General features: G+C 47.6%; 1 protein-coding gene across 2 annotated transcripts in view; it reads right to left on the bottom strand.

Annotated features, from left to right (window-relative positions):
* CEP126 (centrosomal protein 126) overlaps nt 1-24015 on the bottom strand; it is a 343370-nt gene that overhangs the window by 190508 nt on the left and 128847 nt on the right. For both annotated transcript variants that reach the window (XM_086935283.1, XM_086935284.1), the window contains exon 4: nt 22383-22482. In XM_086935283.1, the coding sequence (XP_086791409.1) occupies nt 22383-22482 (100 nt within the window). The remainder of the gene's footprint in view (nt 1-22382; nt 22483-24015) is intronic.

Here is a 24015-nt window from a genome sequence, read left to right on the forward strand (position 1 = left end):
CTGGATCTCCTGGAGCTGCCCTGTATCTCCTGGCAACATATCTTGAGACTGCAGGAGCCGAAAAGGGCTTTTGCCAAACCTCCAGAACAGGCTCAGTGATGGCGTCATTGAATGGTAGCAAAGGTTCTATTATAGCAGAAAGAAAATGGAGAGCCTCTGTTAGAATATTGTCTTTGAATTTGGGAGCTGAAGACCCAAAAGATCAGCTGACTTCCTTATCACAGTGTGGTAGGGAGCCACATCCTTAGAGGGAATCTCCGAAGGAGGAGAAAGTTGCCATTCTGGTGACATATCCAGTCCACTTGCCACTCTTAAGTCTTCAAAGTAGTCCTCTGACTCCTGAAGCTCACCTTCCTCCATCTCATCCTCTCTATATTGCTGTTCTTCCAATAACCTTTGTGCATCCCGCCCGGATCTTATCCTCTGGGCCGGCTCCAACTGAGTCATACACGGCTCCGATGGATTCGGAATCAGAGTCGAACACGGATCCGGGGGCACAAACGAAGTCGAACGAGATGGTGGTATTGGCGTCGACGTCCTTGGCGCCGGGAAATGCCAGGACAGAGCCGCAGGAAGAAAAGGCATAAAGGGAGCCTAAGCATAGGCTTGAGGAACCCCCAAATTAAACGCCCTAGGACCAATGGGACCCGAAGGTGCACCAGAGGGGTACATTGCCCTCGCAAAGACACCATACATAGCATTAAGATAATGCGATGAGTCTTGCCCTGGTCCAGGAAAAGGAGGGTACTCGCCTGGAATACGCTAAGGCATAGGTAACATCGGACTCGGGCCTACCGGTGCCGGCGGTGGATCCAATGGAGTCAACGGCTCTTCAGGTACTGGTACCTCTTCAACCGGAGCCGGAGAATCTATCCGAGATGGAGACGGAATCGGCGACGTCGATTGCGCCGGCGAAGCCACAGGAGAAGTCGCCCTTTCTGGAGAAGGAGACACCTAGGGCCCGATGTAGGTCGGCAAATACGGGTCGGTAACAGCCGATTTCGGCCGTTACCGACCGGTATTTGGTTCTTGACATGTAGGGGGCATAACATGTACCGATTCGGTAAATTTACAGATTCTGTAAAATACTGAATCGGTAAAATACTGAATCAGTAAATTTAGATGTAGGTGGCACTGAAAACAGTGCCACAGGCCCTTAAGAATTCGTTATTTACCATCAAATACTATTTGATGGTAAATAACGAATTCCTGTGCACATGCACATCTGTGCATGTACACCTGTGCCATGTGGCACACATACATGCCCTAAGAGCATGTATGTGTGTCACATGGCACAAGCCTGAATCAGGGGTGCATCAGTGTCAAAGTGACACCCTGTCCCCCTTGACAAATCGGTAATTTTACCAAATCGGTATTTACCGATTCGGTAATTGCCATTGATTCCTATGGGCCTCAAGGCCTCAAGGCCCATAGGAATCAATGGCAATTACCAAATCAGTAAATACCGATTCGGTAATTACCGAATTTTAACGATTCAGTAATTAATTCGGTAAAAATACCTACATAGCATTTACCGATTTGTAAATACCGAATCGGTAAAATTAGGTATTTACGAATCGGTAAATACTATTTACCTACATCTAGCCCAATGTCCTTACGATGTTGATGGTCTGACGTCGTCAACTTCCGAGCCTCTTCCTTATCCGAACGGCGTCGAGAGTTGTGCCTCTTCTTCTTATGCTTCTTGGGTTTTGAAGCATGACCCGATGTCGACTTCGAGCCCGACCTCGACCTGGATCTTGACCTCGATCTCCTCCGGCCCCTCTTCTCCTGTCGCATCTTGGCCATGAACAGCTTGGCTTCCCTTTCTTTCAGAGTCTTCGGGTTCATCTTCAAGCAGCAAACGCAACCCTCAACGTCATGGTCTGATGACAAACACCAAGCACAATCGTCGTGAGGATCTGTTATGGACATATGTCCACCGCACTCCCTGCAGGGCTTGAATCCGGACTTCCCCAACGACATCTTTAGAAAAAAGAAACAAAAGAGAGCAGGATACAATCCAGAATACACAAAGTAGCAATACAACTATAGAGAGTCCCAAAAAAGCGTTAGCGTCGACGTCGCAGAATAAAGGGAACTGACGTCATCACGCCGACGAGGCTCTCTTATGGCTCCGGTGACGTCAGCAAGGTCGCGAGCGGAGCCGCGCCTCTGTGACATCGTCCTCGTCGGCGTAGAGAGCTACAAAACGTTTCCGAATGCTGCTGGCACAGGGGATATTCACAAGGTGAGGACTCTACTGGCAGATGTATCCATCAGAAGAATGGGTTCACAGCACTACAGACAAGAGACTCCACTGGGCCTGCCAGTCCCTTAGAGGTTAGCTTTTCTATTCCTAGTGGTAAATCTTCAGTTCATCAGAGGTGTTGCCAGACAACAGGACAGCCCTACATGTTTCACTTCATGAGGGAAAGGTGGAATCGTCTTCTTCTGCCAAGGCTTGTACAGGAGCGAGTGGTACCAGAATCGCAATTTAAAAGCCCAGGTCCAGATTTCAGAAGATGGTATAACTAAATCAACCCATCACTGATCCTGAGGTGCATAACTCACTCTTACCACATTACACAATAAAAGAAAAGCCTGAGACAATAGGCATCAGGTTTGGGACCAGTCATTGGCTATTTCCTGTACCTACCCTGAGAGAGGCAGTCTCTCCCAGAGAGGAAAAACTCTCCATGGGCCAGTATCTCCATGCCTCAAACTTCCAATGAATTAATTTGTACTAGTGATTTATGGTGGGCATTACTGGTCCTTATTTCATGGCACCAGGAATCTTCATGTCCTTTCACAGGTGCTGCCTGATTGCTGATTAGGGGAAAAGGGCTGTTAAATAGTAAGGGCAGGCGGAGCTGGCGTAGTGCCTCTACGCAGAGTTCTACGGAGTTTGAAAAACTCAGTGGAACTCCGTCTAATTCCACTCCGCTCCCTCCCTCCTCCCAAATTAATTAAAAATGTAAAAAGAAAGCACTTTTCTGCGTGGCTGCCTCCTCCTCAGCCTGGCCACTCTCCATCCTGCTCTTCCCCGTCCTTCGGCTATGAAAAAACTCCTACGTTGTACGTCTTGCTCGTACAACATAGCCGAATTGCGAGTGGTCCAGGATGTGGTTCCCCTTGATGAACTCAGAAAGTTGGGCGTTGATTGCTTTCTCCATCACCTGCAAAGGAGAGCAGAGAGATAGGTCTGAAGTTCTTGAGGTCCTTCAGGCTGGCAGAGGGTTTCTTCAGCAAGGGGTGGATCTCTGCGTGTTTCCAGTCTTCCATGAATGAGGCAGAGTTGATGGAACAGGTGATGGTGCGGCAGAGTTCGGGGGCGATGGAGTTGCTGGCTCTGTTGAAGACGTGGTGCGGGAAGGGGTCTGAGGGTGAGCCTGAGTGGGTGCTCTTCATGATCTTTAGGGTGTCGTCTGTGATCAGGGGAGTCCAACTAATCAGGGTCTGGTATCGTTGGGTGCGATGCTAGCGAGTGTGGTGAGAGCGTCTTGGGTATCGAGGTTGTTGAAGCTGTCACAGATCTCCTGGAAGAAGGCACAGAGGTTGTTGCAGAGGTCTTGGGAGGGTGGGATCTCTGCTGTCCCTGTGCTGGGTTTGGGAAAATCTTTGACCATGGTGAAGAGTTCCTTGCTGTTGTGCGCATTGGCGTTCATCTTTAGGGACTCTTTCTTTGCTGTTCTGATGAGATGATGATGTGTGGTGACAGCAGTTTTGAAGGCTGAGCGGTAATTCATGGTCTTGCTGCTCCTCCATCCTTTTTTGAGTTGTCTACGGGAGCGTCTGGACTCATGCAGGGCAGGGGAGAACCAACTGGATTTCTGGAAGTGTGATTTGCCTGGCACTTTCTTGATAGGAGCCAGTGCATCAGCGCAGTTGGAGATCCATTGGTGGAGGTTGTGAGCCGAGGTATTAGCGTCTGCAGAAGTCGGAGGTGGGGTGTTGCTGAGGGAGGTGGTGAGCTGTTCATAAGTGACATTGTTCCAGCTTGTGTGAGGGTAGCGGTGAGTGTGGTGGTGTACAGTAGGTTTGGTGAAGGAGAAGTGGACGCAGCGGTGGTTGGTCCAAGGCAGCTCGGAGGTGCGGCTGAAGGAGACGTTATCGCTAATGGAGAAGACAGGGTCGAGTGTGTGTCCTACTGAGGGGGTTGGAGAGGTTACCCCATGTCTGAGTCCGACGGCGGCAAGGTGTTCCAGCAGGCACGATGTGTTCTTGTCACTGGGGTTGTCCAAATGAAAGTTGGGGTCGCCGAAGAGGATGTAGTCAGAAGAGGTAAGAGCGTGTGGTGCGATGAAGTCAGGGATAGAGTCGCTGAAGGGTGGATGGGGTCTGGGAGGTCTGTATATGAGGGTGCCACGGAGGGTGGTGTTCCGGTTGGTCAGGACCTGGAAGTGAAGGTGCTCCATGTTGGTTCTATTCTGTTTTAAATTTCACACGCAAGTCTAAACCAAATAAACCCGTTCATTTACAACCATTCAGCACCTGATGGCTCTGAAATCCATCATGCTCAACTCATCAAAGATATAGACTATAATCCTTATTTCCTCTTCTCCAACTAACATTCCTTACTCCATCGTCCTTCCTCACAATACTCTACATACCTCATAATTTCAGAGGAACTTGGTGAGCCTTTTAATACATTTCCCTAGAAAGCCTGAGTCATTCAACTCTTTCAAGGCCTCTGTAACCAGTTTCCAACTAGTGACTATTAAAAAGATGTGTCCCCATCTTCATTACCATAATGTAAAATAACCAGATAATAGCCTAGTATTACTGTTGAAGTTTAGAAAACTTTGCAGGTGGAATATTCTGCCATTAGACTCTTAGAAGTGTACATTTTTATTTATATGAAGATACCTGCACATTCGATGAAGATAAGCAAATGTAGCCTCAAGATCATTCACTCTTCGCTACTTTTCAGGGTTTGGCAGCAACAATCATAATTTTTGTAAGAAGACGAAAATGATTTACATTTTATAAAAGTTCTCTTTAAGTGCCTTGATCTCCTTGAGCACAAGCCTTATATCTCAGAGGCAGTTGGTTAAACACAGTAAGTCCATTCTTCAGTGCATTCTAATTATGTAATCGTTCATGAGATTAAAATGCGTTAGCAAGATTATTAACAAAATCTGCATTTACTAATGGTATTCTTGGTCAAGATTTGATTTTCATGGTGATTGGCGAAATTTTTTTAGGAAATTTCATATGATCTAAATTCAGAAAAGGAATGAAAAAATGATCTGGCCATAACGCTGGAGTATGTTTTTCTACTTGCAATCAATTGGTTCAATCAATCTGGTTTTATATAGCACTGCAAATCATCCGAAAGAGTTTCAAGGTGCTTGCAGGTCCTGGGAGTCTCATTCAAACATCCAGGTCGTGAGTGCCCTTTGGAAATCAGGAAGTGAGGTGATAGTCCGTAACTGAGTGGGGAGGCTGTTCCACGTCTTTGCTGTGATGTAGCATCCTCTTTTTCTTCTTCGGTAGATGCAAGGAGTGTGGGCAAGTGACAGGGAGATGGAGTGTAATCTTCTTGATGGTTGATGGAAGTTCAGGTGATGGTTAATGTAGGCAGGTCCTTGGTTGTGTAGTGCCTTGTGTGGGTGGGTCAGTATCTTGAATTGGCCTCTCTTCTGTATTGGGAGCCAGTGGAGTTGTCTGAGGTGGGGTGTGATGTGGGTTCGTCGGGGGAGGTTGAGGAGGAGCCTGGTTGCAGTGTTCTGTATGATTTGAAATCTGTGTGAAAAGTATGTGGCCATTCCTACGTAGAGAGCATTGCCATAGTCCAGTCTGCTGGTGATAAGGGCCTGTGTCACAGTGCGTCTAGTGTGCAGGGTTGCCACTTTAAGATCTTATGTAGCATGCGAAGAGTGAAGAAGCAGCCGGAGGGGATGGATGTGATCTGTGATTTCATGGCCAACTTGTTATCTATGATGATTCCGAGGTTTCTGGCATGGTCGGTGGGTGTGGGTGCGGGTCCCAGGTCTTAGGGCTACAAGGCATGGGTTGCTGTTGAAGATCAGCACTTCTGTCTTGTTTGTGTTCCACATCATCTAATCGCGATGCCTGTTATGTAGCTGTGGAAGCTAGTCCTGGTAGAGGTAGAGTCATATGTGAGTGAGACGATGAGTTGGTTCTCATCTGGGTAGGATATTATGTTGAGGCTGTGTGATCTGACATTGTTGGCCAGTGGGGTCATATATACGTTGAAGATAGTAGGACAGAGGGATAACCCAGTGGGACACCGCAGACCATATTCATTGGTTCAGAGGAGAATGGTGGTAGGCGAACCCTCTAAGTTCTTCTGTTGAGGAAGGAGGTGATCCATCTGAGTGCGTCTAATTGGATGCTGATATGGTGGAGTCTTTTGATCACCATGTGGTGTGAAATGGTGTTGAAGGCTGCAGAGAGGAAAAGGACTATTAGATCTGCTGTTTCTCCACAGTCGAGGAAGGTACAGATGCCATTGGTGGCTGTGATCAGAGCGGTCTTGGTCCTGTGATTGCTGTGGAAGGCGGATTGGGAGGTGCTGAGTAGTTGGTTCTGCTCTAGGTGTGCCGTGAGTTGCCTATTTATGGTTCCAGTACCTTGGCTGAGAATGGGAGCAAGGAGCTTGGCCAGTAGTTTTTTAATTTACTGGGGTCGGTGGAATGTTTTTTAAGTAGTGGTCTGACTTCGACGTGTTTTTAGGCACCGGGAAATGTTGCAGAGGTGAGTGAGAAGATGAACAGGGTGGTGAGTTCCCGGCCGATTCTTTGATTTTCAAGTTTGAAGATGTGGTGAGGGCATGGGTCTGCGCAACGCAAAAGTGGATGGATTTCATGATGGAGATGGTTTCCTGGGTGGATAGGAGTTTCCCAGGTGGTCAATCTCTGGTTTGTGTTGGATGCAGGGGGCGAGTCTGTCGAGGAAGTTTGAGGGTGAAGGCTGGGGTTTAAAGTTTCTGTACATGATTGCGATCTTGTCATGGAAGAAGTTGGCGAGGTTGTCACACAGCTCTGGTGAGGGCGTGATGTTGTTTTCGCTGGCAGCCCGGTTGGAGAACTCCTTGATGATTTTGAAAGTTCCCTGTTGGTTTCAATGCATGTTGAATGGAGAAGTGTGGCTCACTGGTTAGAGGAGGCAGACCTGGAAGCAGAGGTCAGCCCGGGACCAGGGTTCAATTCCCGGCTCGGCGGGGTCTTGAGTCCTAAAATGTCCATGGACTCGACAATTCTCGCTCCGGTGCCTACTCGATTCATGGGTTCACACTCTGCGACTCTGGGCAATAGCTTGCTTAAACTCCACAACGGCCCCTCGTGGCGGGATGCCTGGCTTTCACCTTGCGGATACCCTGCCGGGGTATCTCACAAGGGAATACCAGGACGGGTTCCCTAAGCAAGCGCCTTGATGCCTTCGGGTGATACGTGCGCTATATAAATCGCAATACATTTACATTTACATGTTCTTAGGGCTGGCTTCTTTGTTGCCTATTAGGCTGCTCTGTCAGAGGTGTTCTTGCTGGCATGCCATCTTCCCTCCAACTGTTTGCTGTCTGCCTTCACTGTTCTTAGTTCTTAGGGGCACTAACTGGCCATTTTGGAGAACCTTCTTTGCTTCTTGTTGTTGATGGTGCAGTTGGTGATCCAGGCGTTGAAATTGTTAATTCCTAGTTCCAGGTTGGTGGCGGCAGCTGGGTTAGAGGTGTTTATGTTCTGAAATGTTGCTCCATTTGCGGTTGGGGTTGCTGGCCGTACGGGGGTTGGAGATGCTGAAGTGAATGATGGAGTGATCGATCCATGTGAGTTTTGTGACGTGGCTATATTTGACGCGGTTGCTAGTGGTGAAGATGGGGTCCAGCATATGTCCTACATTGTGTGTGGGGTAGCAAACAATCTGGGTTAGCCAGAGACCGGTCATTCTGTCGAGGAGATGGGAAGTGTTGTTGTCGCTGGGGTCGTCGATGTGGAAATTGAGGATGCTGAGTAAGATGAGACAACATAGTCTTGGACGCAACAAAATCTGCGATGATGCTGCAGCAGCTGGTTTGCAAGCCGGGGGTCAGTATGTGAGGGTGCCTCTGATGGTTGTTTTACCGTTCATGTGGAGTTTGAAGGTGAGGTGTTCCACGGGGGTGGTGACGTTGTCGGGGGTGGTGACGTTGTCGGGGGTGGTGACATTGTCGGTGGTGGTCGTATTGCATTGTATCGGTTCCTTGTAAATAATGGCTACACAGCCTCCCAGCTTGTTGGTGAGGTCCTGGGGAGTGGTTTTGCATCCATCAGGGATCCCTGTGGTGATGTAAGGAGTGGAGGCCAAGTTGAGCCAGGTCTTGGTGAGGAAGACAATGTCGGATGTGAGGGTGGCAATGAGGTCCCATAGCTCAGTGGAGTGCTCGATCATCAAGCATGTGTTGAGGAGTAGGCTGTGGAGTCAGTGGCTCGCTTCTGTAGTTGGTGTTGTGACGTGTGGCGTGGTACTTTGTGGTATGATGATGGTCGTGCTGGTGCATGAGGAAGTGCCTCTGGCCCAGGGGATAGGTCCTAGAGTTGAGTGCAGTGTGGCAATGCAGCAGTGTTCGCTGGGGAGTCCTGTGTTCAGGGCGTGGAGGGCGGTGGCATTTTACCTGCGGGTGGTCCGGGATCCAGGGGTCCTGGCGCTGGGTGTAGTCCAGGCATGGGCGGGGCAGATGGGTTTGTCTTTGGCATGACTTAGGCGCCCAGTGGTGTGCCCTCTGCACACGTCTGCTGCATGTCCCCTACACGTCCATGCTGCAGCCTCCATTAAGTAGGTCCTGGGAGGAGGGAGGGGTGCTGGGTGGCAGTGGGCAGAGCTACTGGGAGGCAGGAAGCAGGCGGGGGTAGCAGCAGGAGAGTGGATGGGTGGGAAAGGGAATGAAAATCCACAGCTACCAGGCAAGTGGAAAATAGACTAAACAGCGAGGCAAAGGGTGAACCAAGATACCAAGAGGCAATATGGATGAAACAGAAAACAAGAGGCAATACAGGTGAAACAGACGAAAAAAGGCAATACGGGAGAAACGGACAAACAAGAGGCAATATGGATGATACAGAAAAGCAAGAGGCAATACAGGTGAAACAGAAAAACAAGAGCCAATACAGGTGAAACAAAAAAACAAGCGAGAATTCGATTGAAACAGACAAACAAGAGGCAATATGGTGAAACAGAACAACAAGAGGCAATACAGGTGGTATAGACAAACAAGAGGCAATAAAGGATGAAACAGACCAAGTGGCAATAGAAGGAGAGCAGGCAGAAGAGGAAATAGTTGATAGCAAAGGGGCAATAGCAAGGTCAAGGACGACTGTGGGAAGAAACGGTTTGGGAGTGCGACAGGGCGAGCTGGGCCAGAGGAGTTAAGAATGAGATCAAGAGTGTGACCTGTTTAATGAGATGGGCTTACCACATGCTGCACAAGATTTAAAGAACTCAGATTACTAAATATTGCTTTCACAGTGGAATCTATTTTCTTCCCATCCATTAGCATCATCTAAAACAATCAGTTCATTTAACTGTTTGGAACTAAAAAGTACCTCATCTAATCAGGAAAATAAGTCACTTGAAATATTAGAGAGGAATCTCTAAATAAATCTCTAAAAAAGACCAGACCCACCTTATATACTGAATTAAGTTGCAGAGATATTATCAGGTCTCCCACTGAATATTAGTCACAAACACAAAACTTTAGGGAAAAGTTATTTTTAAAAATCACTGCAACACCACCATGTTATTCTATGTTTGATTCATTCTCAGAGGGAACTCGATCATCAATTATTGCAATGCTATATACCTCCCATCACCCAATGACTCTGTTAAAAAGGGCATTGTGGGCACATTGCAAAGCTGTCGACCGGCATTGCCGTGCGGAATTGAAGCTCCAGTGGATACTGCAATATTATCACGCCTAGATGAGCACCAGGTGACTATCTGACACCTTTTGGACTGTGCATCCACCTCAGACATAATGGGCGAGAATTATTTGCTCTGACAGAGGGGGATTCAGTGGTGAGGGGAACTGATGCACTGATGGCCTCCATCTACGGCCTACGCCTCTCCTACTGCTACTGGGCTTGGAAACTCGTGACAGGGCTGGCCTGATCACCTGCCCCTGAATTTGACGGGCTAGGGCTGTGAGGTTACTCCTTGGGGCTAACCCCCGTGCCCAGACCGTTATACTGCCACGCCAGCTACCAGTGCCTTTGAGGTTGTGAACTGTGCAGCACGTTCCTCCCTGGCCTACCTGTGATTAGCGGAGTTGCATGGCCTGACCTTCCAAGACACAGCCGGTGCTCTATTCAGCCTAAGAGACAGTGAGGCTTGGCCCCCTTCTTCTTCGTGGGGCTGCATCATTGACTCCAGAGTGCCAGAGCCAGCAGGGAATGGAGGGGGGGCTGCAGTCCACGTTATCCTGCTACACACAGAGGTAACGGTTGGCCCCAAGATTACCCGGCGGTCGCACGGTAACAGGGACCATTGGTGAACCAGGGGACTCAACCGCCGGGCTGCGTTGGGCCGACCAGGTTGCCTCCCTTGCCCCCTTCTCTCACCTCCCTCACCACATATATCCTTTGCGGCCTAGTACTCTGATACGCTGGTTTGAGGGCTGTGAGTTGTGCACCTGCCCTAAGCCTGGCTAATAAATGCCGCCAGAAGGCATTCACCACAATTACACTCGGCGGGCCATCTCATCAAACAGCACTATGAGGACCCCATCCCCTTTTTACTTTTGATGATCCAGCTACCAAATTAATGAATACTATTCACCCTCCAGTGACTTATGGGCCATTGAGAAACGCGCCTAACGCATAGAGGAATTAACACTGATCTGGTTCTTGCCTCCTTCTTCCGGCAGCACTGGTGGGTATACTATCAGTCCCAGGAACACTGCCTTCCTCCATTTGCACAGCGTCCCAGCTGTTACAACTGTACTGCCGGCTTTGGCCATTCACCTGATGGCTCTCCAGTCTAGGACCTAACGCTTCATCCTACTCGCTGCACCCCGCATTGCTGCCTAGCACCTGTGCACCAGCGCAAAGCCACCTACATCACCTGGGCCCATTAATACTACTGGTGCCTTGATTTTTACCCCTGCCCCGGCTGTGGTGGAGTACACTTGCTATAGAACTGGCACCTGTACAGTGCACACTGACTTCCTTCCAGCAAGATAATAACTGCTTGGTGGCCTGCTCCACTGTAGTGGGCTCTGTGCTGTATTAACTGACGCCATCTGTGACATATTTCATCAAGCCATTGTATTGCATGGAGGCCTTACTAATTCTCCCACTTAAACCTCCTTCATGACTCCTAGGGGATCCCAAGCGCTGATCTGCACAGCAGGCTTGCCAAGTAGTACATTGATCCATTATTCCTCCAATACTCGAGGGCCAGTCTTACCACTCCTCCTCTTCGGAAACTATGGTGATAGGGGATCCTAAAGAACAAGTTACTTACCTTCGGTAATGCTTTTTCTGGTGGATACAGTATCTGCCTGTGGATTCCTCACCTTGTGAATATCCCCTGCATTCGGAAAATTATTTCGTAGCTCGTCACGCTGACGTCACAGAAGCACGGCATCGCGCGCTGCTCCGCTGACGTCACTGAATCCATAAAAGGATCCCGTTGGCGTGATGAAATCAGTTCCACCCTTTTTTTCTGTGCCCTCGAGACACATGGACGGACCGACAACAGTATATATACACAATGTACACAGTACAAAATATTCAAGGTAACCCACACAGAGTGAAAACAATGCAATAGAGCAAACAGAAACAAGACATTGCTTTAAAAACAACATGCAAAAAAGCAATAGCAACTGTTAAAGGTATACAAGTGTGGACAATGGGGAGGCGGGTGGGTCAGTGAGGACTTCACAGGCAGATACTGTATCCACCAGAAAAAGCATTACCGAAGGTAAGCAACTTGTTCTTCTGATGGATACATCTGTCAGTGGATTCCTCACCTTGTGAATAGATTCCCACAGCAGTCCTGCTCCAGGAGGAGGGTGTCCACCCTTCTATACCAAGAAGTCCTGAAGGACGGAACGAGCAAAATGTCCGTCCCTCCTCACCTCTGCATCTAAACAATAATGCTTTGCGAAAATGTGGAGGGAGGCCCAAGTTGCCGCCCTGCAAATGTCCTCCACAGGAACACCTCTAGACAATGCAGATGTAGACAACTTTGCCCTAGTAGAATGAGCTCTCGAACCTTCAGGAGGTTCCTTACCGGCCAGAGAGTAGCATATCTTGATACACAAGACAATCCATCTGGATAGCGTGTGCTTGTGTACCGCTCTGCCTTTCCTGCAGCCAAAGAAACCCACGAAGACTTTGTCATCAATACAGAACTCCCTGGTTCTGTCAAGGTAGAACCTCACCGCCCTCTTAGGGTCCAGACGGTGAAGTCTCTCCTCCTCCTTGGAAGGGTGAGGGAGAGGATAGAAGGTAGGGAGGGTAATGGACTGCCCCAGATGGAAGGGAGTTACCACCTTAGGCAGAAAAGCAGCCCTGTTCCAGAGAACCATTCTTTCAGCATGAATAGTCAAGAACGGGGGTTGTGAACTTGGAGCTTGAAGCTCACTTACCCTCCTTGCCGAGGTAATCGCAATCAGAAAGACCGTTTTAAAAGATAACAACCTCAAGGGACACCTGCGCAAGGGCTCGAAAGGTAAACCTATCAAGAAAGTAAGGACAAGATTCAAGTCCCATTGAGGCACAATAAAAGGCGTGGGAGGAAATTTATTTGTAAGACCCTTTAAGAATCTTAAAACTACAGGTGACTTAAATAAGGACGGCTGGTCCGGCAAGCAAAGGAATGCCAACAAAGCAGAAAGATAACCATTCACTGTCGCTACATCAAATCGTTGATGAGCCAAAGAGAGGACAAACTGAAGAATGTCAGACAAATGAGCCTTCAAGGGGTCAATGGACTCTCCACACCATGAGACAAACTTGGACCACCTATAAGAATAGATAGACTTGGTGGAGTGCGGTCTGGCTGATAAAATAACATCCACCACATCAGGTGGGAGAGAAAAAGAATTCAGGTTGCCCCGTTCAATCTCCAGGCATGAAGGTGTAAGCTCTGGAGGTGGGGGTGTAGAACCTGCCCCTGCGACTGCGAGAGGAGGTCTGCCCTAAGAGGGAGATGGAGCGGCGGGCACGACGAGAGGTGGAGAAGATCTGTGTACCACACCATTCTTGGCCAATCCGGGGCGATCAATATTACTTAGGCCCTGTCTTGACGAATCTTCCTCAGAACACGAGGAATCAAGGATATGGGAGGAAATGCGTAAAGGAGTTGTGAGTCCCAATTCAACTGAAACGCGTCCCCCAAAGTTCCCTGCATCGGATACTGGAGACTGCAAAATGACGGGCAGTGAGCGTTCTCGTGAGTGGCGAATAGGGCCACCTGAGGGGTTCCCCACGTCCGAAAGATGCAACGAACTACCTCTGGATAAAGCCTCCACTGGTGGTCGGCTGAGAACTGCTGGCTGAGACTGTCTGCACGTACGTTCAGAACTCCTGTCAGATGATTTGCCATCAGACAAATTTGATGGTCCTGAACCCAGGACCAGAGACGCAGAGCCTCTCTGCAAAGGCAATGCAAACTCACTCCTCCCTGTTTGTTGACATACCACATCGCGGTTGTGTTGTCCGTCAGGACTTGAACCGACTGACCGCGAAGGGAAGGGAGGAAGGCCTTGAGCGCTAAACGTATCACCCGCAACTCTAGAAGGTTGATGTGAAGCAACCTTTCCTCTGGAGACCAAAGACCCTTGATCTCCAGATCCCGCAGATGAGCACCCCACCCCATAGTGGATGCATCCGTTATCACTGTGGCCACCGATGGAGGCAGATGAATGGGCTTTCCTTGAGACAGATTGCCTTCCACGCTCCACCAACATAGATCCGCCACAGCTTCTCTGGAGAGTCTGACTGACTCCCTGAGATCTCCGTTGTGCTGATACCACTGCCTACGGAGACACCACTGGAGTGCCCTCATGTGCCAGCGTGCATGGTCGACCAACAGAATACAGGAAGCCATCAGACCGAGCAGACGAAGGACCTTCAGGACTGGAACAACCGCTCCATTGTAAAATAAAGGAATAATTTCCTGTACGTCGAGAATCCTTTTTGAAGGAGGGAATGCCCGACACACAGTGGTATCCAGTACCGCACCTATGAACAGGTTGTGCTGAGAGAGCACCAGGTGAGATTTGGGCACGTTTATCGAGAAACCCAACCTGTACAACAACTTAGTTGTAATCTGCAGATGATGGAGCACCTTCTCTGGAGACTGTGCTTTGATCAGCCTGTCGGTCAGATAAGGGAATACTGTTAACCCCAACCTTCTGAGACGGGCCGCCACCACCGCCATCACCTTGGTGAAGACTCGAGGTGCAGTAGTAAGACCAAACGGAAGAACCGCAAACTGGTAATGTTGCGATCCTACGGTATACTACCTGTGTGACTTAAGGATTAGAATGTGGAAATACGCATCCTGCAAGTGGATCAACACCATCCAGTCCTCTTGCTGCAGCGCTTGAAGAACCTGTGCAAGGGTGAGCATCTTGATCTTCTCTTGCTTCAAAAAGAAGTTCAACATCCTGAGGTCCAGGATTGGACATAGTCTGCCATCCTTCTTGGGTATCAAGAAATACTGGGAGTAGCATCCCTGACCCCTTTCCTGCTCCGGAACCACCTCTATCGCACCGCACCTTTTCTCAGTAAAGCCAGGACTTCCTCCTGTAGGAGAAGTAGGTGGTCCTTCCAGCAAAAACCTTGACAAGGAGGGTAATTTTATGGGAAATTCCCGAAAGGGAAGAGCATACCTATTTTCTACAAGATTGAGAACCCAAAGGTCTGATGTGACTGATTCCCAATCCTGTAGAAAATGAGTAAGCCGACCCCCTACTGGACCAACATGATCCAGAATGGGGGATCTAGGGCTGCTTTGCTGTGGCAGGAGAGGGGTGGGAAGAGGAAGAGGAGGCCTGACGTCCTCGACCACGGGTCCTGTTCCTGCCCCTGTACGATTTGTACAGGGAATTCTGATGCTGTTGTTGTGGCTGCTTGCAAGAACGAAAGGAAGACCTTCCGAAACCTCTGAATCTCTTATTTGAAGATCCTCTGGTTTGTAGGCCCAGAGACCTAGCTGTCGCCTTGCTGTCTTTGAATCTTTCCAAGGCCACATCAGCCTTCTTGCCAAACAGACCAGATCCATCAAAAGGAAGATCTATCAAAGTCGCCTGTACATCAGGAGAAAATTCAGAAGACTTCAGCCAAGCAGCCCTTCTTGTGGCAACAGCAGAACCCATGACCCTTGTCACAGAGTCAGCCGTATCCAAACCGCTCTGTATTACCTAGAACCTCACTGAAGTTCTGCCTATCCTCTACAGGTAATTTTGTGACCACTGCTTCGCAGAATCCATAAGAGCATGGATATAACGACCCAGAAGGCATGTCACATTCGTTAATTTTAAAGCCATGCTGGCCCATGAGAAAACCTTCTTTGCTGATTGGTCCAATTTCTTTGATTCCCTATCACTTGGAACCTGAGTAAAGGCACCAGTAAATTTCTTGGAGCAGGCTGCCTGAACCACCAGACTCTCAGGAGATGGATGTGAAGACAAAAAGTCTGGATCCCCAGGAGCAACCCTATATCTCCTTGCCACAGTCCTTGATACTGAAGGAGAAGAAAAGGGCTTACGCCATATCTCCAAAACTGGCTCAGTAATAGACTCTTTAAATGGCAACATTGGTTCTACAACTGAAGAAGGGGAATGAAGCACCTCCGTTAAGATGTTAGATTTAAACTCAGCAGTAGGGAAACTCAAGTCCAAAATCTCAGCCGCTTTTCTAATGACAGTGTGATACGGTACAACATCCTTTGAAGGAGCATCAAGTCGAAGAAAGCTCCCACTCCGGAGATAATTCTAATCCACTTGCCTCTTTAAGCTCTTCAAAAAAGTCCACAGACTCTTGTAATTCTCCCTCTCCTCTGCTCGATACCTTTGCTCCTCCAAAAGCCTTTGAGCCTCAAGCCTAGACCTCATCCTTGGGATCGGCGTCAATGGAGTTATAACCGACTCCCATGGAGCCGGAGCCGGCGTCAAGCTCGGATCCGGAGAAACAGTCTGGAACGTACGAGGTCGTGACTGACCGGAGCAGGAGAACAAGGAATCGGCATCAAAGACCTTGCGCCAGGAAGTTCCAAGAAGGCGTTGCCGGCAGAAAAGGCAAAAACGCTGCCTGTGCATAAGCCTGTGGAACACCAAGGTATAGGCCATTGGACCCATGGGACCAGAAGGTGCTCCAGAGGGGTACATGGCTCTTGGGAAGACGCCGTACATCGCATTCAAATAATGCCTAGGGTCTTGCCCCGGGCCTGGAAAGGGAGGGTATGGACCCATAGGCTGCTCCTGTCGTGGCACAATGGGAGTGGGGTCAACCGGACCCGAGGGCGGATCTATCAGCGTCGAAGACCCTTCAGGTAATGGAGCTTCAACCTCCTCTTGAGATGGAGAGTGTGACGGCGCCGGAGAAGGATTCGAGACCGGCGCCGGGGAACGCTCCGGAGAAGCCTCATGAGAAGGCTCACCTAGCGACACCGGATTCGATGGAACAGGAGAAGGAGAGACATAGTGCTTCTGATGTCGATGCTTTGGAGACTTCGACTTCGGATCCGACTCTCTTCCAGAGTGACGTCGCGACCCATGCTTCTTTTTCTTATGCTTCTTCTTAGATCGAGAAGCATGTCCCGAAGTCGACCCCGAAGCCGACCTCGATCTCGAACGGGATATCGAACGTCTCCTACCTCTCTTCTCCTTTATTTTCGCTACAAGAAGCGTCACCTCTCTTTCTCGAAGCGCTTTTGGGTTCATTTTCTTACAGCTGGAGCATCCTTGGACGTCGTGGTCAGATGAAAGCACCAAATGCAGTCCTCATGCAGGTCTGTGATAGACATCAACTTCCTGCATGCCCCACAGGGCTTGAAGCCTGATTTCCTCAATGACGTGGCAAAAGGAAACAATATATCTCGAAACAAGTAACAGTGACAAAGTAACACACGAGCTACTGTTAATCCCACAAAAAAAAACTTTAGCGTCGACGACGCGGAAAAAAGGGAATTGATGTCATCCCGCCGACGGGGTCCTTTTATGGATTCAGTGACGTCAGTGGAGCCGCGCCCGATGCCGTGCTTCTGTGACGTCGTCCACGTCGGCGTGACGAGCTACAAAATAATTTTATGAATATTGCTGACGCAGGGGATATTCACAAGGTGAGGAATCCACTGGCAGATGTATCTATCAGAATAGAAATGTCTCCACTTTGAGATGCCAAAAACCTCGGAAGCCATGCAGCATCCAGCTATAGCGGAGGGCAGACTTCCTGGAGACATTGGCCGGCGCAGCTGGCTGGTACAGATGCAATCATGGCCGTTCTCAGGGCAGACTTTCGGGCTATCGACGACCACTTTAGCAGCCTCGCTACACCTTGACCGTCTTGATACCGTACAGAAGCTGCCGAGGGCAGGATGGGGAATAGCAAACTATGACATGCTTGGAGCGAATGGACATACATTCTAGTACCCGTTCTAGTGCCAGTGCTGATCTCTTCCCCAAAGGTTGAAGGCTGCTACTCTACTACCGTCCTGCTCGACTGCCAACAACCATTCTTCAACTTTCATGCAAACACGTTCATGCACTCTCAGTTTCTACTTACAAGTTCACAGGATCTCCTTAGACAGTGTGTTTATTGATCCTATATGTATGGGTGTCTGTCGTAGCATTGCCACCCCCTAGTGGTAATAACAAATATGTTTCTTATTATATTGTTGTTTTGCTTAATTGGGATTAGTTCACTGGGTCTGTACTGGGCTTTTCTGAGCCTGGTGTGGGTGGAGGGTGAGGGGGGTTGTGAGGACAGTTTCAATTGCTACTTGTTTCTTTAATTGCCGCCATCATGTACTCTTCGGTCGCCGCCTACCTTCTTCTCCCCTTCTAATTGTACTACGTTATGGACAGTGTCCGCCTCCTGGAACCAAATTCTCTTCCTATGAAGCTCATATCCTGAAATGTGAGGGATCTTAATGGCCGTTGCAAAGGCAAACAAGTTTTGCAATACCTTCGCAATACCTTGCCCAGCATAGCACAAATATATCTTTCCTTTAGGAAATGCATCATTCCACTGGAACACTACACACTTATGCATTCACCTGGGGCTCACATTGTTTCTTTTCTAGCTACAGTTCCTAATCCAGAGGGTTTGTACTCTTGTACACAAAAACAAGCCTTTGTGTTCCACCAACACTGTCATAGATGACGCAGGCAGGTATGTCCTAGTCGTTGGTATCCTAGCAAGTCACTAAGTACTATTGGCCAACATTTACCCCCCCCAATGTCGGTCACTCTCCATTCATATTGGGCGTATGGAATTCAGCCATCTTATTGTGGGCAGAGACTTCAACCTCCTCATGGACCCTACCACTGACATCACAGCACTGTCACCGTCCACCATGATCATTCCTCATACTACATGATATCTGTGGCACACACACATTGCGAGTTCACCCATTCCTCAGTCCCGCACAATACTTGGTCCTGCATCAACTACTGCCTTATTTCCGTTACCCTGTGTTCATAGCTACTGTCCACACAACATCTCTCTCGCACAAAGTCAGATCACTCTCCTGTACTGGTCCTCTTTCATGCTTCTTTTGGTTGCACCAGCGAGTGACACTGGCGTTCCCCATCTTAGCGATGCAAGATGAACTGTTTTATTTTGTCCTGTGTGCAGCGGTTCTGGAATTCTTCCACCAGAATGAGGGCTCAGTGGCCTCCAACGCCACCATTTTGGAGGCATTCAAGGCCTATATTAGGGGTATCTGCATCTTTAAACATTCCGGGGTCCTCCGGGAACTTCGTGGAAAACCTCCAACGTTTTGAGAGGGAATTGTCTGACCTGGATCTCCAGTCGGCAGAGGGTGCTGATGTGTCTTATACCCATGTCAGAGCCTCCCTTCTGACTAAGTACTGAGAATTGGTGGACCGCAAGGTCCTTTTCCTTGGAAATACGCCAGAGCATTCAGATACAGTGAGAGTGAACGACTAGGCCGTACTTTAGCCCACCTCCTCCGTCCAATGAGGGACAATTCCAACGTTCCCTACTCCAGTACTATATCTGCCTTTATACTAATTATCTACCTTAGGATACCTCTGCTCAGACGGCCTACCTTGACAAGGTGGCCATGTTCTGGCTCTCAAATCCACAGCGTCAATTCCTTGGTGAACCTTTATCCTGTGAGAAAATTATACAAGCAATAGATTTCCTAGATCACTCCAAGGCTCCGGGCTTGATGGCTACACAGGCAAGTTTTACAAGCATTTCAAACATATACTAGTGCCAGGTCTACTAGCGATCTATGATGATTCTGTCGAGTCGGGCGCTCTGCCACCTTCTATGCGTAAGGCTGTAATAACCCTCCTTCCTAAAACCGGCAAAGACCCTTTGCACTGTGGCTCTTATCAATCCTTGTTGCTCCTAAATTCGGATAACAAAATATTGGCAAAAGTTCTCACCAACCTCTCTCCCTCCTAATGGATTGCATTCGGGATTTGTTCCCCATCGCTCTACATCATTGAATTTGCATGCTGTCTACTCCATACTGCACAGAATTCGAGAAGGTGTTCGACTCATTGGAGTGCTTTATCTCCACGCAACGCTTCACAAACTAGGCGTACTGCTCGGCTGTTCTTCTCTGATAAACCTCCTGTACACACAACCCTCAGCCCGTCTCAGAGTCAATTGATCACTTACGGCTTCATTTCCTATAACAAGGGGTATCCATCAGGGTTGCCCATTGTCACCCTTACTTTTTATAATTTCAATGGACCCACAAGTACGACACCTTCAACTGTGCCACCTTCACCATGGCTTCCAATTCTAAACAAGCCCCCTCCTTATATCCCTCTATGCAAATTATATCTTGCTTTTCATCCATCAACCACAGGACAATTTAGCCCCCATTTTTCCTAATCTGACAAAATTTGGGACCCATTCTGGCCTTCGGATCAACTAGTCAAAATTTCCCATTTTTCCCATTACCCCCATCACCAAACAGACCCCATGTGCTTTCCCATTGACTTGGTGTGATAGGGAAGTTAAATACCTTCACCCCTATAGGGATCAGGTGGTGAGACTGAATTATGACCCGCCATTGACAAACGGTCGACACAAATCGGTCAATGGATACGTCTTCTCCTTTCTATGGCCTGCAAGATTGTAATAATAAAAATGGTGAATTTACCCGCTTCCTTTACCTGTTCCTTAACATCCCCATACCATTTACCAATATTTTTTTTCTTACTCTGCGTGATTCAATCCTTAAGCTTATTTGGGCTGGCCGGAGACCTCATGTAGGCTGGGACACTCTAGAGCTCTCATTAGAGAGAGGCGGGTTTGGGGTACCTCACTTCCAGCTTCATTACCTGGCCATGCAATGCCAATACACTCATCATTGGTACAATCCTGATGTCAGGTTGCAATACACCAAGCCAGAGGAGAATCAGGAGGCGTCCATGCCACTCACCTCCATACTACCTGGGGGGGATCCCATTAGACCCCAAAGATGTCAAAACGCTTTTAATCCACCTGATGGGCGTGGAGGAAACTCCAACGGCTCTTTTTTCCTGCTGTACACTCCACAGACCCACGGTTTAACAATGCTTCACTCGTGGATCATTTAGTTCTTCACTGCACCCATAATACACTAAGACGTGCTATAGGGTCTTATTTATTAGCACCAGATGAGTTCCCTCCCCTGACGTTGGTGATTAATGATTCAGATGGATGTCGACTAGTATCCAAACTGTACTGTTCTAGCATTGCACTGCTCCTGACTAATGATGTAAAACTTAGATCCTACAGGGAACACGACCTGAGGAGGCCCATCACTGACAGGATGTGGGTGGCATGCTGTGCGCAGACTTGATTGGTGTCTCCCAACCACCACCAAAAACTTCTTAATTTTAAGTTTTTACGCCACGCTTCATAACTCCCAATGGCTAACATAAATATGACCAATCTCGCTCCTCAGATTGTCATATTTGTCACACCCAGGAGTGGACTTTCTCCATATGTATGGACTTGCGGACACATAACACACTACTGGGGAGAGATTTTTTTCCCTGTTAAAGCAAATGTTAGTGATTGAACTGGATGCTGACCCACTTGTTGCCCTGTTGGAGTATGCCAAGGACCTCTCCAAAAGCACTAGACAATTCACTACAATGGCTTTGCTCCTATCTAAATGTGAGGTTGTAATACACTGGGGGTCAATGCCTGCCACCTATTAGTGCTAACTGGCTTACTAGATTGACGTACTGTGACACTACCAGTGAACTATATAGTCTCTCCAACCCCCAACCTCTAGATCGAAAGATATCTGTCTGCCCCTGCGAGAATATTTGTTGTCCACTGCTGATCAATCTCTGACACAGTGTCCTGTCATCCCGGTGCCCTCTCTGTCTATTCAGTAACTTATTTGCTGATCGCCATGCACCCCATACCCCTCCAGTTGGCCTTTAAGGATGCCACGCAGTGGTGGATTGTGGTGATCACCCCCCCTTTTATTTAGCACACACTCCCCTTCTCCACTACACTCTCTACTTTATATACATTCCCACCTTACAGCGGAATAGGTTGACTCATCACCACACATTCCCTTTAGACGGTATGGCCATAGCGACCGACTATCTACCTACTGGAGGTACAGGCAGGAATTATTGGATGTTTTTCTTGTTTTACGTTCAATCATTTATGATAAATGTGTGGCATATATGGACTACACAGAGTCTATCATTGGCACTTTCATCACGCTGCACTACTGGACTTTGTACTCTTGCTTTATACAATGCCGTACTTTGGTGCTACCATAAACACCATTCATGCACTACTTATATAAGTTACTACATGCTCACTTCAATGGCCCATAATACACCTGTATGTTTTTGTACTGCTGATTTTTCTAAAACTAATAAAAACTGTTTTAAAAAAAAGGGTACTAAGTGTCATTGTTCCACCATGAGGTGTTTTTTAACCAGATGTCTATTGAAACTCCTGACTATGCTTTAATTTGCCTGGTAGACAATTTAGGAGCAAGTAACTTAGAACTGTTACTTCTTAGGTAAAATGTGGAAGACAGAAATTGGTGGTATACGTTACTTTCCTTAATGTGGTTTTAGCTGAAGTTGAAATATGAGAATGCATTCTTAACCCCTGAAAATGGATTTTAAAAAAACGAAGTATTGGTTGTTGTAAGATTAAGAAATATCACATACAGAAATGTAACAAAAACTCTCACTGTCTTACCTGGTAGGGGAGTACCTATTTGCAGGTGAAAAATATGATCCTTGAATTTGTTCAAGGGCATCTTCCAACCTTGGGGCATGTTTCCTGTGCTCCGCCTGGACTAAATACAGACAGAGAGTTGTTAAGACAATTTGCAAAACAAGCATGGCAACAGATGATAGATGGCAGGTGTTTACAGGTTATAGATCCAAGAGTACCTTCCAAAGAGAGTCCAAAATATATTTTAGCTAAAGGGAAATATCAGAAATTACTTGTAATAACAAGATCTCAACACCGACACCTCTGCTCACCCATAAATTCTCATTCTCTCTCTCCCTCTTTCTCTCTCTCCCTATCGTTTTCCCTCTCCCTCTCCCTATCTCCCTCTCTCTTTCTCCCTCTCTCCCTTTCTCCCTCCCTCCCTTCCCCCTGTCTGGGAAATGCAAAATGTGTAGGAATTTAGGATACATATATGAAATCTGTGTTAAACTCAATGAGGTACCCTGTGCTTGTACCTGTAACGTTTTGGAGAAAAGCAAAACTGGCAGGTGTCTCTCATCTTTCTTTAGTGACTTATGCTCTGCTGGATGGGGAGTGTTAGGAGTCAGGCAAACCTGCCAGGGAATTGCTTACCTGCAGGTGATGGTGGAATGGAGAGCCCAGCCCTGGTACACCAAACTAATATGCACACTTAATGAATGGGTTTTCACAATCCAGGCCTTGAAAAATATACTCATCCACTTGCTATGGCGAGCCAGATGTTAGTAGGGTGAGCTATTTTTAGGGCCGTCTGGTCCTTACTGGTGAAGAGAGCTGGAGCTGGCAAAGAACATGTATTCTGTTCATTCCGAAAGCAAATAAGCAATAAAGATGCCCTTCAATTTTATTTTTATCTTGTCACATTTGCGAGTGCATTCAATGACAGAGGGTAAATGTCAGCTTATGTCTTCTTACCGATTGCAGTGGGAGACTGATGTTTACTTTCCTTTCTCTGACTGCAAAGTTAGTGGATTTTGTAAAGTGACCTGCTAACAAGAGAGTGTGTAACGAAAGGCTATAGAATGTCAGATTTTATTTTCTCATATACAACATTTAAATAGCTTGTAAATTAATTGTACAAATATTTAAAAAAATATCTGGTAGTTCTGACTTGCGATGTAAACAAAGACTTTAAGAGAATCAATAATTCAGAACACTTTCTTTGGTGATGTGTAAATGATAAAAATTTGCTGAAATCTGATTTCCACACATTATCGTTTGAACACTATATAGTTTTATCAGCAAAACTGCATGCCAGAGGGACACTTTATGGCCATTTCAATGGAAAATGTGCTGAGTTTAAATGACAGTACACTATCATATTGTATTTTAGTAACATATTTATTAACAGAGTTTTTAAACATGAACTGGGAAACATGCCAGCCCTGATGATAATGCTATCGGTGAAATAAGAAGCGTTTCAGGGGCCATGTGCACCTCATCTGTGGGCTAGAACCTTATTATCCATGGAGCAAAAGTTTAGTCTATTATATCAAACAAAATTTCTTTTTTGGACAGTAGACTTGTTCAACTCGCATATTTGAGGTTGCTGTCATAGGTGATAACGAAGAAAGTGGTGGGGATTCTATTAAATAAAATATTTTCCCAGGAGCAT

Source organism: Lissotriton vulgaris, chromosome 8 (genome assembly GCF_964263255.1).
Source record: "Lissotriton vulgaris chromosome 8, aLisVul1.2, whole genome shotgun sequence".
Classification (NCBI taxonomy): Eukaryota; Metazoa; Chordata; class Amphibia; order Caudata; family Salamandridae; genus Lissotriton; species Lissotriton vulgaris.